The sequence below is a fragment of the Syngnathus acus genome, chromosome 6, assembly GCF_901709675.1.
Source record: "Syngnathus acus chromosome 6, fSynAcu1.2, whole genome shotgun sequence".
Lineage (NCBI taxonomy): Eukaryota > Metazoa > Chordata > Actinopteri > Syngnathiformes > Syngnathidae > Syngnathus > Syngnathus acus.
The window spans coordinates 4585062-4601686 of NC_051092.1; the positions used below are offsets into that span (position 1 = coordinate 4585062).

Sequence of the window (16625 nt, forward strand, 5' to 3'; positions counted from 1 at the left end):
CCCTAAAACTATTAAATACTAGCCAATGTGGCAGTTGTCATTTATGCCTGAGCCAGATGAAATCTGCCTGGCAACAAGTTGCCTGTGACCAGAAAAAAAAAAAAAGCAATCTTTCTCCATCTTTTCAATCTCTGATCCGTCCATCTACCGAATTATCTGCCTGCAATTTTATGCGTTCATCTGTTATCCAACTGTCTGTCTAATCTGTCCCTCTGAGTTAACCGTTTCAATTGACAATCCAAATTATTCCACAGGTTGACTCCTTGAGATGTATCTCAGATCAGGTTTCTGTTATCAGTTTCACTCTGAACACAATAAGGGAGCATATTATGTAAACATCCACCAGATCATAGAATTTAAGGACATATAGGAAAAGGACATTCTTTTTTAAAGATGGCTTTTACAACGACTTAAAGCGCTTTACAAAAACAAAATATATGATTTTATAAATAGATTATTGATATTATTCAGCCATCTTTTCATGCTTGCATTGCTCCATCTGTCCAACTACCAACCCACTTAACGGTGATTGCGCGCGCACCCTGGTGGGGGGTCATACGAGGTGGCTACAGGGGGGCGGGGTGAGTAGCTTTCCGTGGGCGGGGCCTCGCTCTTTTATTTCAAGTCCACGCACGAGCGCGAAAGCTCCACAGGCTCACTACATCGTACAAGCTACATCACTGCAGCCGCGGAAGGACAAGATGGAGTCATCCTTTTGTCCACTTTGACGACATTTTGAAAGTCCTATACTCCACGCATCCATTTTTTTTCTTGTTTTTTTAAACCTGTTGTTGGCTGCGTACTGGCTGAGGTAGTAGTTTGTGCTGTTGTTTGGGTTGTGACTGTGCCCGCTATGGAGATGACTGCGCAAGCTACTGCCTTGCTAGTGCTAGCCTCACGCTCCTCGCCGGGAAAGAAGCCGCCGTTTCCCCTCTCGCCTTTTGACTCAATTTCCAGGTAAATACAACTTGCAAATGGACACTTGTCGCTAGTTTTGTACTATCTCACTTGAATGTTATGTAATATTTATTTTCGCGTGAAATTGCTGTATTGTTTGACGAAATATAGTTCATGATCGTAGGGAAAATGACGACTTCCGTTTTTGCTTTTCAAAGAAATATCACACTCTGAAACGGTGGCTCGTCACGGTGTTGTAAAAAAATGTGCAGCGAGAGGTGGTCGAGTGTGTGTTAAGTTATGCTGCACGGCACGCCAAAGTGTGTTGAGCGTGGCAAAGGCATGTAGGTCAACGGCGCTGTTGCTATGTGGAGACGCGTGACGTGGCTCCCGCTGCCCACAAAGGTGTCCCACGATACATGTGCTGCGTTCACAGACCTGCCTCGCCTTATTACTTTGACATGTAGTGCTGTGAATGTGGCAGTGCCTTTAGGTCACGTTTTTTTCCACCAAATGAAAAAAAAATGCTTTGGTCTCCATGTACTACCAACAGTGTACAGTAATGTAGTAGGCCCACGTGTTCGTCAAAAATGAATGTCTCACGAGTACATGAGTTACCCGACATTTTGCATGAGCTGTACTGCACCAATGAACAGATTCTGGCCTGGTATCTTGGAAGTGGATTTTTAGTATACATGACAACTGTGCTTTTGCTTGACAATTTTTGTGCAGTAATGTATTTTAGCTACTGTATGTTGTCTTGTACCCATGAAATGTTTTGATTTGGTATGCTTCCAAATAAATAAATGAATGATAAATGAAAGCCAAAATGTTTAGTAAGTCATCAACTGTAATTGAAGTGGACAAATTGTCTTTCTTAGGATTCATGTATATTTGCCTTTATTTTAGTGTAAACCTAACTTATAAAACCAAAACATTTATGTAATAAATCTGATGTCAGTTATTGCAACATAATTGACTGTAAAAAAACAATACATAGGAATGGGGACCTTCAAAAACCGGTTATCAAATTGCAATTGCCAGCTTGAGATAGGTGGGGCAACTTGATTATTTTTCAAAAGCATTCAGCCCTAACCGCCACAGCAGTGATGTTGCATCACACACAAAAATCCCTATGTAGTGAGAAGGCAACGAGTTTGAGATTCCTCACACAACCTCTCTCCCTGCAGTCAAGTAAGGGCAGAGTGCAAGACGGAGCGTGCATGCAGCTGTTGGCGTAATAATCAGATTATTATGCTAAATCTGGACAGCCTCTGCGTTAGCGCTTGGCCCAGCAAAGCACATGACGCCGGGCTCTCCCGCGAGGCGCCGCGTCCTCACTAGAGGTCAGACTGCTGACCGGGGTCACGTGTTGGGCCGCGTTCCTCTGCCGCGTTGCCAGCATCTGGCACTTCTGCGGAAGGCGCATTAATATGGCCGCGAGGGGCCTCCGCTGAATGGAGGATGAGATCTTTCCACCCCCTCAGATGACAGCACAGTCTGGATGGCGCGTTTGACCTTCCCACACGATTTGTGCGGAATGTTTCACACTCCCGAGTGTGCCGTGAGGGCCGCCAACGCCTGCTGATACCGCAAATTTGAGCTGATAAGACTACTCGCATTTGTGAGCGTAATGGTGGACTTTTTCGAGGCACCAAATGTCTCAGATTGTGAATTATACCTTAAATACATGAATACTTTAGCACTTCCGCCAAGTTGCTCATGCTGAAGTCAAAATTGCCCCAGTTTCCCTTGGCACTGATTAACTTTAAACAGCGCAACACTTCAAATGGTGAGGCCTGAAAGCATTTTAGTCAGCATCCAATCGGATTGCTCGTTCAGTTGGCACCCCAAGGGGGTTCACGTTTGAAAGATGTCAGGGGGATAGCCAAAACGCAACATTTAAATATCATGCCCCATTTTTATTTTGTACCATGAACTTTGATCCTAAATGACTCCAATTTTTAATTGGTCCTCAAAACTATTTTTTATTTTATTTTAAGTGTTCAAATCACGTAATCTGAAAAACATGTAAGTGGATGTCGCACTCACTTCAACCAACCACTTGCTGTGACCTTGGAAGCGAATGGCCGCCCACGGGAGGGGGATGAGGCCGTGTCATCGTTATCCAATCTGGACCACACACGCAGAGGAGGTGTGTCGAGTCCGATCAGTACTGACGTGACCGGAGGTGGACGCGGCGGTGGCAGTGTGTGGTGACCAGATGGCCCTCCAGCTCCCACGGAGAAACATCTCATCTTGACCACTTCATTAGGTACACCTACACAACACTCTCCCAACGTTATGTCACATCATGTCATTCATAGATCAATATAGTGAAGAACGACAACCATTACATCTTGTGATGACAGGAAATTTTATTTTTGGCCCATACCGTTTCACACGTTTTGTTATGAATTTACAAAAAAAGAGATTTGACAACTATAACAACCATGACAAAATATCAACAAAATCTTAGCAAAGGCACAGTTTTGGATACAGCTATCTTAGTGCCAGTTGAATTTAGAGTGGACGAGCACCTCCGCTCGGTAGTTCTGAGGCTCGGGCTTTGAAATTTGCTTTTGGGGATTCCTCCAACATTCCAAAAGCAGACATGTGAGGTGAAGAAATGTATACTACTTGTCTATAGGCGAAACAGAAAACTGATACTTGCGGTCGGCAGGCATATTCAAGCAGCTGGTTTATGTCCAAATGGACTATTGAAACTTTTTAACATCTCAATTAGGAATAAAACATTACAAAGGGCAACATTATTTAGTCATTCTTGCAAAATGGAGAGTTTCCCCCTTACAAATAACTTCAGGATGTATTTACAAAGAAAAAAATCTTGGCTTGATTCCATTGTACATGTTCCTGGTAAACAATTAGCATTAATTGTTATTAGCAACAATTGTCCTTCGTGTTGACTAGTAGAGCTCGTTACAATGTGCAAGAGGGATGACAAAGACGGAAATGTCGTCCCCAGAGCCCAGCCGGTTCCCAGATATCCTCCAGCCTCCGTCCTTGAGCACGCCGCGCGCACGCATGACCAAGTCTTGGGCGGCCAAAGTGTACCTGATGTCACACAAAAACAAAATCAAAAACTTGGTGGAACTTTAGATAAGGCAGTCCGGATGTGATAGAAAGTTCCACCGGCCTGCTCTGGTCGTCGGGGTCGCAATTGGCCAGGAAGCAGGTGACGGACTCCGCCACTTCCTGGTTGGAGAGGACGTCCCACAGGCCGTCGGTTCCCACGACCAGGACGTCGTCTGTGTCGTGTTCGTACTGGGCCAACGGGTAAACTTTGACCTGATGACCAAGATTGTTAGACGATTCACCCCTAAAAGGAAGACTTAACTGTAGCGGTTAGCATACATTTTAGCTCCAGTTCAAAGGTCACCACCATAACTGGAACAATTCAGGAATTTTAGGTAAAGAATCACATAAATCTGAGTGAAATCCTTGAGTGAAGGTTTTTTTGTTTATCTGTGTACCTCTGGACAGCAGGAAAGGAAAGGCTTAATGTAGATGTTGGAATCGTGCACTTTGAGATTGTGGTCGCCCAGACCTCTGGTGACGCCGATGGTCGCTAGCACCCGAGCCTACAAAGAAAAATTGAAACATATCAAACCTTTGTTTCAAAATCTTCATTTGAAACCTTTGTTTCAAAATCCTAATTTGAAACCTTAATTATTTTAGAACCCTTTTTCACTGTTGTTAGGTCTTCATGTGGATGGATGGGCAGACGTTAGGCAAATAACCACGCAAGCTCGCCACTAATCAACCACTGCCACCCCCGCGCTGGCTACACACGTTCCCAAACTCATTTTTAAACTGCTGAATCGGTTCAGTTTGAAAAATGCCTGTTGGCACCAGAGCGGGGCAGCAGGCTAATTGAATTTGCTCAAGTGTGACATGAGGAAGGATAACACACGACGGCACTGATATTGGATCTGCGTGGGTGATGTGACCGTTAGCATTTCTCATCGGACACGCTTACCTTCTTCCCTTCGCCGTAGATGAGAGGAAACTTCAGGTCGTCGTCCTCGATGGTTTTATAAGCCCTGTAAATCACAGACAGGACACCGGTTGAATTTACACATTTTAAACGTCAATCATTTTAGAGTCAGGAGGGATTTAACCACGCGGCCCGACTTTGAATTGTGCCGAGGCGTGCGGTCGGAATGATAAAGATGCACAACAATTCCACGGTGCGCTCAAGCGATGAATAATTGAGCATCTTCAAAGCAGCCGCAGCGCGAGGAATGTAGGAGATTGCAGATCTGGAATTTCTCCGTGTGGGACGATTAAAAGAATCATCTCAACTAATTGAATCCGCTTCTAACTGCACTGTTTTGTTCACCTTTTCTGCCTAGCAACCGACACTCGCACTCTGCTTGATTTTCATTCAGAGCAGCAGCAAGGTTAGAAGACAAAGGAGTAGAAGAACAAGATTTCTAACCTTCAAATATCAGCTGCATGTTTTTATGTATGAACGGATCATTTTCACAATAATCAAATAGATTTGGCCAAGAAAGAAAACCCACCATCCAGACATGGTGAAGTCACGGTAGAGCATCCTCTTGCCAACTTCCTTCTTCTGAACTCTCCTGGGGAACTCCAAATGTGTAAACTCATTTCCTAATAAGTGGGGCTGCATGTAGGCCTTTGGTGAGATTAAAAAAAACAAAAAAAACGTCATAGTCTAATAATAAGCGGCACGTCAACAGGAGACAGCGAGGTGAGGAGAGGTTAGCTCAGCGGTGCCAATACGTGCCAGCTGTGCTAGACGGGCTGGCTTCCTACCAGGAACTGCAGCCGCTGCCTCTCCGACTCTGGCGTGAACTCTCTTGACATGGGGATGACCTCGCCTCCCTGGACCATGACAGCTCTGAGGGGAAGAGTGGGACAGGAAGGCGTATTCTAGTGTTTTGTCTGTTATCAGAAACACAAGATTATGTCGTAAGGTGACCTTCGAGCTTGAAGTCAAGTTGCCGGCCGAGCTAGTGCTTGTATCGAAGCGAGTTAAATACGAAACTAAATACATAAATCAAATGTATTTCTCTCGTCTCACCTGCTGTCGCCTGCGTTGCCCACGTAGAGCTTCCCGAGCAAGTAGAGCACCACCAGAGCAGTGCAGCCGCCGGACGTGTTGTAGACGGCCCGTTCCTTTTCTATTTGGACATCCTAAAAACAATAATAAAGAATAAAATTTAGGTTGCGCCACACTCAACAGGCATCCACCCACTGCGGCATTTAGTGCCTTGTATCCAGATTCTGCCTCTACAAGGATAGAAACGTGTTCTTTTGTTTTTCAAAAGAGTCAAGACCATGGATGCAGATGCAGGTCTGCCTTGTGTGTGCTCACCATGCCCGGGGGAGGATGTGTAAATGTGTCCTTCGCCCTGAATGAATTATGAATCTCATAGCTTGCCATACATATTTATTCTTGGCGGCATGAACCACATCCTGCAGGCAAAGTCTTTAATAATAGAAACATCTGCATAAACATCCACACCTTCTTCCTACTCTCAATCTGTACCAGGAAGATGCTAGTTGTAGAAATGACACTTCACAGATAGTAAATCTTGCGATCAGAAATTGTGTTAAATCTAATAGTGTGGTGATGAGTGGGACAATGTTGTTGAGTGGAGCAATACAACATAATATTTATTTTGAGTTTATTAAGTTACTTGTAATGAAAAGTGTCTATAATGGACATTAATGCATTTTATTTTCACATCATGTTTTTGTTAGAATAAAAACAGCTTTTATCAGCTGCAGATGTTAGGCCATTATCAACGAAAAAAAGATTCATGAAAAAAATCAACAGCTATATACGTTCTGTAATATTGGAATAGTTGCACACTGCCACCTAGCGGTCGAAAAGAGAGACTACAAGATGCCCACATATCTTACTACAAACGGTGCTAAGATGTCGTGATGGCAGCACGTGGAGAGCCAATTTTTTTTAGACTGTGTAAAACAATTTGAGAACCAAAGCAGCAAAAATACAAACAAGTTTGAAGAATGAATTACCATGTCTTTGAATGCGTTCTCGATGGCGCCGACGACCAGGCTCTCATGCGTCACTTTCTTTTCCGCGAAGAAGCGCGTGGGCGGGGCACCAGGTGAACCGGGGGCACCGGCGGCCCCACGTAGGGACACGGCCCGGGTCAGGGCGCGAGAGTTCGAGGTGGGATTGAGGTGCTGGTGGTGCCAGCGGAGGGGCTCCTCGCTCAGGCAGGTGGGCGGCTGGAGGTCAGGCGTGCACAGGATGTCCATCACCTCTTGAAGGTGCAGCGCGATGTGGTGATGGAGCAGGCGTGATGCCACCACGGCCGCCCCGCAGCCGGCGTGACCGTCGAACAGGCCCCAGTAGTGGAACGGCAGGTCCTCGGAGTTGGCCTAGAACATTTTTTTTCTTTTTACATCGAGCCATTTTGTACAAGTGCAGTACCGACTTGTGTCCAGTAGGTGGTAGCAATGTACCGCCTGTTGAGGTGTGCTTCGGGGAAAACGCTTCTCTGCCAAATTATGGCCGTCCTGTGATTTTCTTCTTAATCATACGCGTGTGTTTGAGTGCGTGTTTAACTTGTCGTGTAATTTTAATTTGTTATAACACTTTGTTTTTCAACATTTAACATGTGTGCAATACAATTGAAGTGAATCATTACATAGTGACAGCTTTTTTTTATTTGTCTAGATTGAGATCAGCTCACCCGCAACCCTGATAGTGTGGGTGGAACGTCATAAGTAATAAAAAACATGTTTTCTTATGTGGGGGGGGGAATCATAAATCAGTGTGTTCGTGTCTGGCGTGTTAAGAAACCCGAAGAGGTACTAATGCAGCATGTTAGCACTTTTTAAGACCGGATTACATTTGTCACGACACAAACTGCAAACTGCCTTTGCTGCCAAGTTGAATCGTGCTAACTTCATATCAACAATTTCAAGACGTTGCTGAGAGCCATGTCTAATATTTGCAGAACGAGGCAAGCTAAATATTTTAAAAAGTAAGACGCTCATTTCGTTGAGCAGTTTAAAAAGGCTGAGTACAAATATAAAGTCTGGAGTCTATTTCGACTTGCATTATTTGGTTATCTGTTCATTCTTTGTTCTTTTCTGCTTCCAAGGGAATACCTTGATAAGGTCATCTTTATCCTTACATAATGTTTGTTTCACCCTTAAATTTGATGACTTTTCCAAAAAAGAATTAGGTCATTTGTTTGTATGCGCTAAAACAGGTTAGTTTGATGCCCCAAAAGCACCTCAGATTAATTTTAGCTAGGCGCCAGTGATGTTAATGCTACCAATGCTAATGCTAATCGGCTTAAAGTCAAATTCAACATTCAGCGCATGCATGAAGTAGGCTGATGGTTGGCACATACCAGGCTCTCCCTCAGGCCCAGTCCTTCTCCGTTGGGTAGGGAGGACCTCCTCCGGGTCATGTTCCCCCAGTTGGCCGTAGCCGAGCTTCCTGGCAGTCTTCTCTTCACCACCAGCACCTCACAGCAGGCCTGATCCTCATTTAAAGTGCTCTTCCCTGCATTGATCACCCTGGCAAGGCAACAGCACATAGGTGATGACACTTTTGAAGGTGGCCGGAGAGTTTGAGCTTTAGTCCTGGCCCTAAAGCCACTGACACTTACCTCCTTTCACATTTGGGACGTGCCCCAAATTACCCTGTCAGGGACTTCAACCGTGATGTGCTATACTTCAAATCCCAAACCAGTGTCACCACAGTATTTTTCTTTTCTATCGTTTACAGTGTTCTCTCTTTTTTTCTTTCCAAGTTCTTGTGCAAGAGATTGCTCAAGCTGCAAGATCAAGTTTGTCACGGCCCAGCTTCCAGACGATCCGGTGATGCGATAGCAGCGGTGCGTGCCCACCATTGTTCCGACAAGCACCTCTTACATGCTGCGAGAGAAATGCCGGGCAGAGAGCGTGACGTCCGTTCATGCGTCATGGCGAGTGAGCGCGCACACACGCACCGGATCTTTGACAAATTGATTAATGTGCCAGCGTGATAAACTCCCGGTGAGCACATTTCGCTCACATTTCAAAGTTCCTGGGTTTGAATCTCGGCCTCAGAATTCCTATGTGAAGTTGAAATGTTCTCCGGTAATCTGAATGAGGCCAAGCGCTCCAGAAAATGGATGGTTGGCTATTACGAAAGTTTGTGGTAAATCTTCCAAAGTGAAGCCTGGTTAAGCGCCAGAGCGTAAAGGATGTCACTTTGGATCAAAGCCATACTCGCTGATCCATTCTGAGCTATCTCGGTTAAGTGTACCGAGCGCACAGTAAGCGTGCGTAGAATAAAAAAAAAAGAATCCTCCTCGAGCAGTGGAACCACTCGTCCCGTTTCTGCTGGCCTACTTGCTAACTTGTTTAAGCAGACAGGCGAAAAGCCTCCTGCGGAGTCCAGCTGCAAGCTTAATCCGCTGTGACCCTGCATTTTTTTTTTTTTTTTTGCATTCCCTCGCCGTCTTCGATGATGACTCTGCACAAAGGTCAATCTGGAGCATTTATATCTAATCTTTATCAAATATCCTTCAAAAACCTCCATTTGTGACCACCCAACAATTTGTCATTGCGCCAACCGATGCTGTACGTTGTCCTCACATCTCGTCAAGATTAACTTCTCAGCCAGATGCTCAGCTCAGCTCAGCCCGTATTTCTTCCTCATTCTTGTTCTTTACCATTCTGATTTGTCAGGAAACAATCTTCCCATCACAAATAATGGAAATGAACAAAATATGCATGTGAGGTGCAATTATTTTGTTATCCACTTGGGGTCGCCTTCCTCGCGTTCCACATAACTGTGACTTTGAGTGGGTGTGGCTTTAAAAGGTAGTTGCAACTCATGTGATTGTATAATCGGCTGTTAATTTGTGGCTCATATAAGGATCTTCCTGTTAAAGTTGATTTAATAAATCAATTCAGAGTTCACCGGCAGCTGTATCTATCCTTGATAAACTTTTTGCACTTGAGTGTTCCTCCACCATGGAACAATGTGGCTTCAGGAATTAGTCCCTACCACCAGCATGAAGATAAGACTTGCTGTCAAGGGGACGAGCAACAACTGATAATAATGTGCCGTGTCGTCGGGTGTGCAAGGATTGCTCCAAGGACTCATGACTGTGACCTCAGTCTTCCCTTCAAACCAAAACCAAGCTTTTGGTCCTTGAGATAAGGAGGGAAAATATGACTGTTCTTTCAAGTGATAGTGCGCAGTGCATGTTGGTGCTTATCTGCACGAGAGATGATATCGACAACAGCAGCCACAATATTTGTGCAACAAGGGCCAGGAGTGCAGCAGATGATTTAAAAAAAAAAAAAAGAAAGACAGAGCGAATGACAAAGTAAACATTCAATGAGCAAACATTCCAAACTCGCTCCTCTGGATTTGATTGCTAGCCTCATAGATTCAATGAGGTTACATAACTTTGGAGGCCACACTCATTGTTGACTATATGACGCAATATGTTTAGGGTAACTCAGCTGTCACATTATTAGGGACAACAACACAATGTAAAATGCCAGTGGGTTGTTGTCTTGGAAAATTTGGAATATAGATAACTGTGGGAATTTGGAGGATGTTGAAAAATGTCCCCCAAGATGTTTCATGAAAAAGCTGCACAATGAGGAACTTTTGTGTTATTCGTGTGGAAATGCTAATTTGTTGGGAAACAGGGAATTTGGACTTTAGTTCCCCAAATGTCCTGAATTTTGTGAATATTTGCATTTTTGAGTCATTTTGGAAATGCGGAAGGAGAAGAATGCTTCTCAGCCGATAAAGGATGGAGAGGGAGGGGAAGGAGAAGATGGAGCAAACAGGTTACTCACTCGGCATAGCCGGTGGAGCAGGGCAGCCGCTTGCGCTCCTTCACTGTGACGATGGGCCTGGCCGAGTGATCCGCAAAGCACTCCAGCTCGTCCGGCGACAGAGCCAGGAACTCCGGTCTGCCGTACGGGAATTTGGGAGCCGCGTCCGTGGCGCCGGGAGAGTCGCGTTCACCGCCGCCGCTTATGACGCCCCCCATCAAGGTGGCCACTGCCGATTTCACCCGAGTGAACATCGCGGCTTGGCAGCGTGGGTCCGCCGCACCGAAGGTAGTGGCGAGTGTCGTCGTGTGGGCGTTGAGGGGGAGAGATGTCGCAACACGGACTGCACACGCACGCCGTGCCGGCTCGCCTCACCGAACACGGAAATACATTTAACGCACGCGCGCACGCGCATAGACTAGGCGGTCGGCCTGTAAACCTTTGTTACATTTGTACTGAAACGATCTTGTCCCAGTTTACTCGCAAATGTACATATTGTGAAATATGGGCCCGTTTAGTTACTCACAAAGCGGTTTTTATATTCTATTTTGTGTGATGAATGGCAACTGGTGGCTACACACATTTATTGTATCTGCTGCCATCTAGGGGGAAACCATTTAGCTGTTCTGCTTGTCACCGTTACAGCAAAAAATAGATGAACAAAGGCTGCTATATGTTAGTTAGTTAGTTAGTTAGTTAGTTAGTTAGTTAGTTAGTTAGATAGATAGATAGATAGATAGATAGTTAGTTAGTTAGTTAGTTAGTTAGTTAGATAGATAGATAGATAGATAGATAGATAGATAGATAGATAGATAGATAGATAGATAGATAGTTAGTTAGTTAGATAGATAGATAGATAGATAGATAGATAGATAGATAGATAGATAGATAGATAGATAGATAGATAGATAGATAGATAGATAGATAGATAGTTAGTTAGTTAGTTAGTTAGTTAGTTAGTTAGTTAGTTAGTTAGTTAGTTAGTTAGTTAGTTTGTTTGTTTGTTTGTTTGTTTGTTTGTTTGTTTGTTTGTTTGTTTGTTTGTTTGTTTGTTTGTTTGTTTGTTTGTGAATATGTGAATGAAGAAATTCCAAACTGGCAGACAATTGTACTGTGTTATGATATAATTTCCCCAGCAGGCGGCATCCGTGTACATAGAAAGCACCGTGACTTAAGTGAGTTCCACTTGCGCACACAGCGCCCAAAAATATTTTCCTGCTATTTTATCCTCGTTTTCATACGGTAATGTCCCATCTGAATGCAAAAGACGGAGTAACATATGTTAATTAATGTAAAAAAAAAAATCTTTTGGTAGTAAATTGATGAAAATTTGGATGGATTTGGATTATTTTGGGAAACCTGTCAAATAAAGTACGTTGAATACTTTTTATAGGTACCATTGACACACATGGTGAAACCCAGGTGCTGGTGGGTCTTGAAAACCCAGTCCAGTCACAAGGTTCGCGCTGGGGTGGTCCACGGTGGTCTGCAGCTCTCCGTCGTTTTTTTTTCTTTCTTAATTATTACCTTTTCCCGGCTTTTGTAGCACACGACACCTTCACCCTCGTTAATTTTAGCGACGACTCTCCTTGTGGAAAGGGCATAAAAAGTCAAGCATCTGGAGATTCAATCAAAGGCATATATACCTGTCCATAAAAGCTGAGAGGTCAACATGCACAGTTTAAAAATAAACCCCTCGGGATTGATTGTCTGTGCAATTCATTTTATTTAACGTTCAAAGGAAATGCAATAAAAATGATTTATCACTGTACTATCCAAATAGAAGTTGGGGCTTTTTATTTACTTCAGATGGGAGATATCAATTGGTGAGGATTTATTTATTTATTTATTTATTTATTTACACTTATGGACAATTTAGAGCATGGGTGTCCAAACCCAGTCCTCAAGGTTCCATTGTCCTGCCTGTGTCCCTCGTCCAACACACTTGATTCCAATGATCACGATCGTAATCAGGCTTCATCATTTGGAATCACGTGTTAGAGGAGCCAGACATGTAACGTGCTGCAAAACAGGCCGGACAGAAGCCAGACAGACGTCCACTCGTCCATGGCACAACATGCAAATAAAATCATTAGCCTGTGAGTACTATATTCCTTGCTGCCATTTGTCTTTGAATGCTATTCGTTAGCCTGCGTAAGGCGTTTTGTACTGTCTGTTGGCATCAAGCTAATTAGAAAAAGCTATGGTTTGTAATTGGTACATGACATATTATTGAAATTGACCAGCATCAAGGATTATAAAAGATTCATTGGCTGCAGAGCTTAAAATCGAGCGAGGGCCTCGGTCTGGTGGTTTTCTGCTTGACAATGAAGTGTTTTGTTCTCCCCGTGCGCAGCACGATGTCATACAAAGCCGACAGCCCGGTACTTTGGTCTTGACATTAAATTCAATCACAGCATAATAAGCCTCATATGTATTGGCTCATTTGCATATTTGAGACATCAACAGCTACCAGATGCCTGAACAAAGCAGGCGGCATGGATTAAACCTGTCGGCCTTTGATAGCGAGGGGTGACGAGCCTGAAATTAGCGTGTCTTATTTTGAAAGGGTTCATTTTGCACACATTACGGGAACTTGTGATTAATGATCACCTATATAGGGACGCTAACCATGGGCTTGGTTACTAGGCAACAGGTGCATCTGTGACCTCATTTTTTTGGTGGATGTGCTCAGTTACCAGGAAATATTATAATTATGCACTGCAAAGAAATCGGTCTGATACAAAGTACACCTGTGGATTTTTATCAGTAAAATACCTTTACTTAATAGGCTCATTTATTCATTGTAAATAATCAAACTAAAATAAACATTATTTATGATTTATTCAATAAATACTTTACAAAAAAAAAAATTAAACTAAGATTAAAATCCGTGATAATACTACAAAACTAGCTAAAACTATTGACATGTTTTTTTTTAATCCATCCATTATCTGGACCACTTATTTTAACTTGTTTTTCCCCTCATAAAATTATCACTTTATTCCCGAAATATTACAACCATAAAAGATGCAATTTTACGTTATTTTTTAAATTTACGATTATTTTACTTATAAAATTTCAACTTTTTTCTAGTCGTGTAATTAAAAAAGAAAGATCAAATCTAGTCAGTGTGGTCAACTCCATCATACTGCTTCCATTATTTCCTATGGGACAAAATGTCACGTCCCCACGTCACCTGACTTCCAGCCTAGCCCGACTCATGGAATTGCCAGCACCTGCTACAGCTCGTTAGGTTCCCTATTTAACCTCTCTGTGTTCTGCCAGTAGTTGTCAGTTCGTCTGATTACCCTGCACGTGATACTGCTGCCTTTTTGTCCCCGGACCAAACTTTGTAGCCGACTACTTGCCTGACCTTCGACCACGCTCCAGATCGCCGCCTGTCCTGACTACTTGCCTGACCTTCGACCACGCTCCAGATCGCCGCCTGTCCTGACTACTTGCCTGACCTTCGACCACGCTCCAGATCGCCGCCTGTCCTGACTACTTGCCTGACCTTCGACCACGCTCCAGATCGCCGCCTGTCCTGACTACTTGCCTGACCTTCGACCACGCTCCGGATCGCCGCCTGCCCTGACTACTTGCTCGTTCTACATCCCCGTTTTCCCTCTCACCATTAAAGGATCGTGCTGCACTTGGTTCCCTGTCTTTGTTGCCTGACAGAACGAACTGACCAGAAATGCAACCAGCGCACGATTCCCTAGACACGGCCCGCTTGACCCACACGGAGTGGGAGCTCGGCAAGACCACAGAGGAGATGGCGGCGTTAACCAGGGTCGTCCAGCAGCAGCAACAGCAGCTCCAGCTGCAGCAACAGCAACTGCAGCAGCAGCAACAGCAACTGCAGCAGCAGCAACAGCAACTGCAGCAGCACCACCAGCTCCACCAGGACCTGGTAGAGGCTCTCAGGGATCACAGAGACTTGGCTCCTCTGGCTGCTGCAGATCGGTTTGTGCCATCTCTGTCCACGTCCGTGCCGCTTAGCCCCGCCGATCAGCCCACCGTTATGTCCACGCCCCGTCCTGCCTCGGCACCCGGGCAGTACGTGGACGTCCCTGAGCCCAGACTCAGCAACCTCGCAAGGTTCGACGGTGACCCCAAGTACGTCCGGGCCTTTCTGACGAACTGCCGTGTCTTGTTCGACCTCCAGCCCGTCACATTTGCCACGGAGCCAGCCAAGGTGGGTTTCGTGCTGACTCACCTGACGGGCGAGGCATGGCTGTGGGGAACGGCAGAATATGAGCGGCAGGGACCCGCCTGTTCGTCGTTTGACGCCTTCGCCGCTGAGATCCTGCGCGTATTTGACCTGGGCTCCGCCTCGGAGGACGCCTCCACAGAGCTCCTCACGCTGCGCCAAGGCAGCAGATCCGTCGCCCAGTACGCCATCCGGTTCCAGACGGTGGCGCGTCGTAGCGACTGGAACACCCCGGCTCTCGTCGGTGCCTTCATCCACGGACTCGCGGACTATATCAAGGACGAGATGGTGTCCTGCGAGCGCCCACAGACCCTTGAAGTGGCCATGGACCTGGCAGTACGGGTGGACCGGCGGATCCAGTCGAGGCGACGCGAGGAGAGGAGAGCGGCTCCGCCCCCCCGTCACCGTGACATCAGCCCGACACCTCGGGTGTCATGGAGCGCACCGGTTTTTTCACCGGACCTGTCGTCCGCCAGGGACCCTGTCCACGTAAGTCAGCGCGCCTTTATTGCTCCTCACGCCCAGCCCAGCAGGTCAGAACCCATGGAGATCGGACGCACCTCTCTCTCTGTGAGGAAACGCAGTCAGCGCATCAGAGAGGGGCTTTGCCTGTACTGCGGGGGTGAGGGTCACTGGGTGGTCTCTTGCCCGACGAGACCCAAGGACACCCGCCAAGCAAGGATCCGTGTGGGGTCGGTTTTTTTGCCCCCCACTACCTGTCGCGAGTCCCTGTCCCAGGACCACTACTCGTCTCCAGCCCGCGCCCTTGCCTCTCGGCCCTCCGCTTCTCCAATCCGTGGGCAGCCGCCGCGGGTCCGGTCTCGCCGTCGGCCGCAGCGGATGGCCCGGGCCCTTACTCCGCTGCCGTTGCGACGTCCGCAGCCGGGTTCTGCTCCGGTGGGCGGGGTATTGGGGTCTGACCGGCTTCCTGCTCGGAGTCGCCCGGTAGGGACCCGTCCGGTTCCCACGCCGGCCCCCTGGTCGGCGTCTCCCGACGCCGCGGCTGGGAAGGTGGACTGGGCGGTAGTGCCGCCTGATGACGGGGCTTGGTCGACGTGTTCTGATTCGGAATATTGACTGCCGCACGTCTTGGGTTCCCCCCCTCCCGCCCGGTCTCCTGCTCCGTCTTGGGGTTCTGCTTTTGGGACGTCGGGGGCCGTCCCTTGGGGGGGGGGTTCTGTCACGTCCCCACGTCACCTGACTTCCAGCCTAGCCCGACTCATGGAATTGCCAGCACCTGCTACAGCTCGTTAGGTTCCCTATTTAACCTCTCTGTGTTCTGCCAGTAGTTGTCAGTTCGTCTGATTACCCTGCACGTGATACTGCTGCCTTTTTGTCCCCGGACCAAACTTTGTAGCCGACTACTTGCCTGACCTTCGACCACGCTCCAGATCGCCGCCTGTCCTGACTACTTGCCTGACCTTCGACCACGCTCCAGATCGCCGCCTGTCCTGACTACTTGCCTGACCTTCGACCACGCTCCAGATCGCCGCCTGTCCTGACTACTTGCCTGACCTTCGACCACGCTCCAGATCGCCGCCTGTCCTGACTACTTGCCTGACCTTCGACCACGCTCCGGATCGCCGCCTGCCCTGACTACTTGCTCGTTCTACATCCCCGTTTTCCCTCTCACCATTAAAGGATCGTGCTGCACTTGGTTCCCTGTCTTTGTTGCCTGACACAA

The 16625-nt window shown here is 46.5% G+C and overlaps 1 protein-coding gene and 1 long non-coding RNA gene across 2 annotated transcripts; one reads left to right on the forward strand and one right to left on the reverse strand.

The window, feature by feature from the left end:
• The first annotated feature begins 658 nt into the window (after positions 1-658).
• On the forward strand, positions 659-9223 carry LOC119124693. The gene is made up of 3 exons (XR_005098315.1): positions 659-957; positions 2981-3172; positions 8694-9223. It is a non-coding gene; the product is annotated as an uncharacterized LOC119124693 (long non-coding RNA).
• ppm1h (protein phosphatase, Mg2+/Mn2+ dependent, 1H) lies at positions 3256-11134 on the reverse strand. The gene is made up of 10 exons (XM_037254896.1): positions 10747-11134; positions 8289-8457; positions 6937-7305; positions 5972-6084; positions 5704-5788; positions 5445-5563; positions 4898-4961; positions 4392-4499; positions 4055-4206; positions 3256-3972 (listed from the first exon to the last, which is right to left on the reverse strand). Exons 1-10 carry the CDS (start codon positions 10977-10979, stop codon positions 3825-3827), a joined length of 1560 nt encoding a protein of 519 aa, XP_037110791.1. The 5' UTR covers positions 10980-11134; the 3' UTR covers positions 3256-3824.
• Between the last annotated feature and the right edge of the window lie 5491 nt (positions 11135-16625).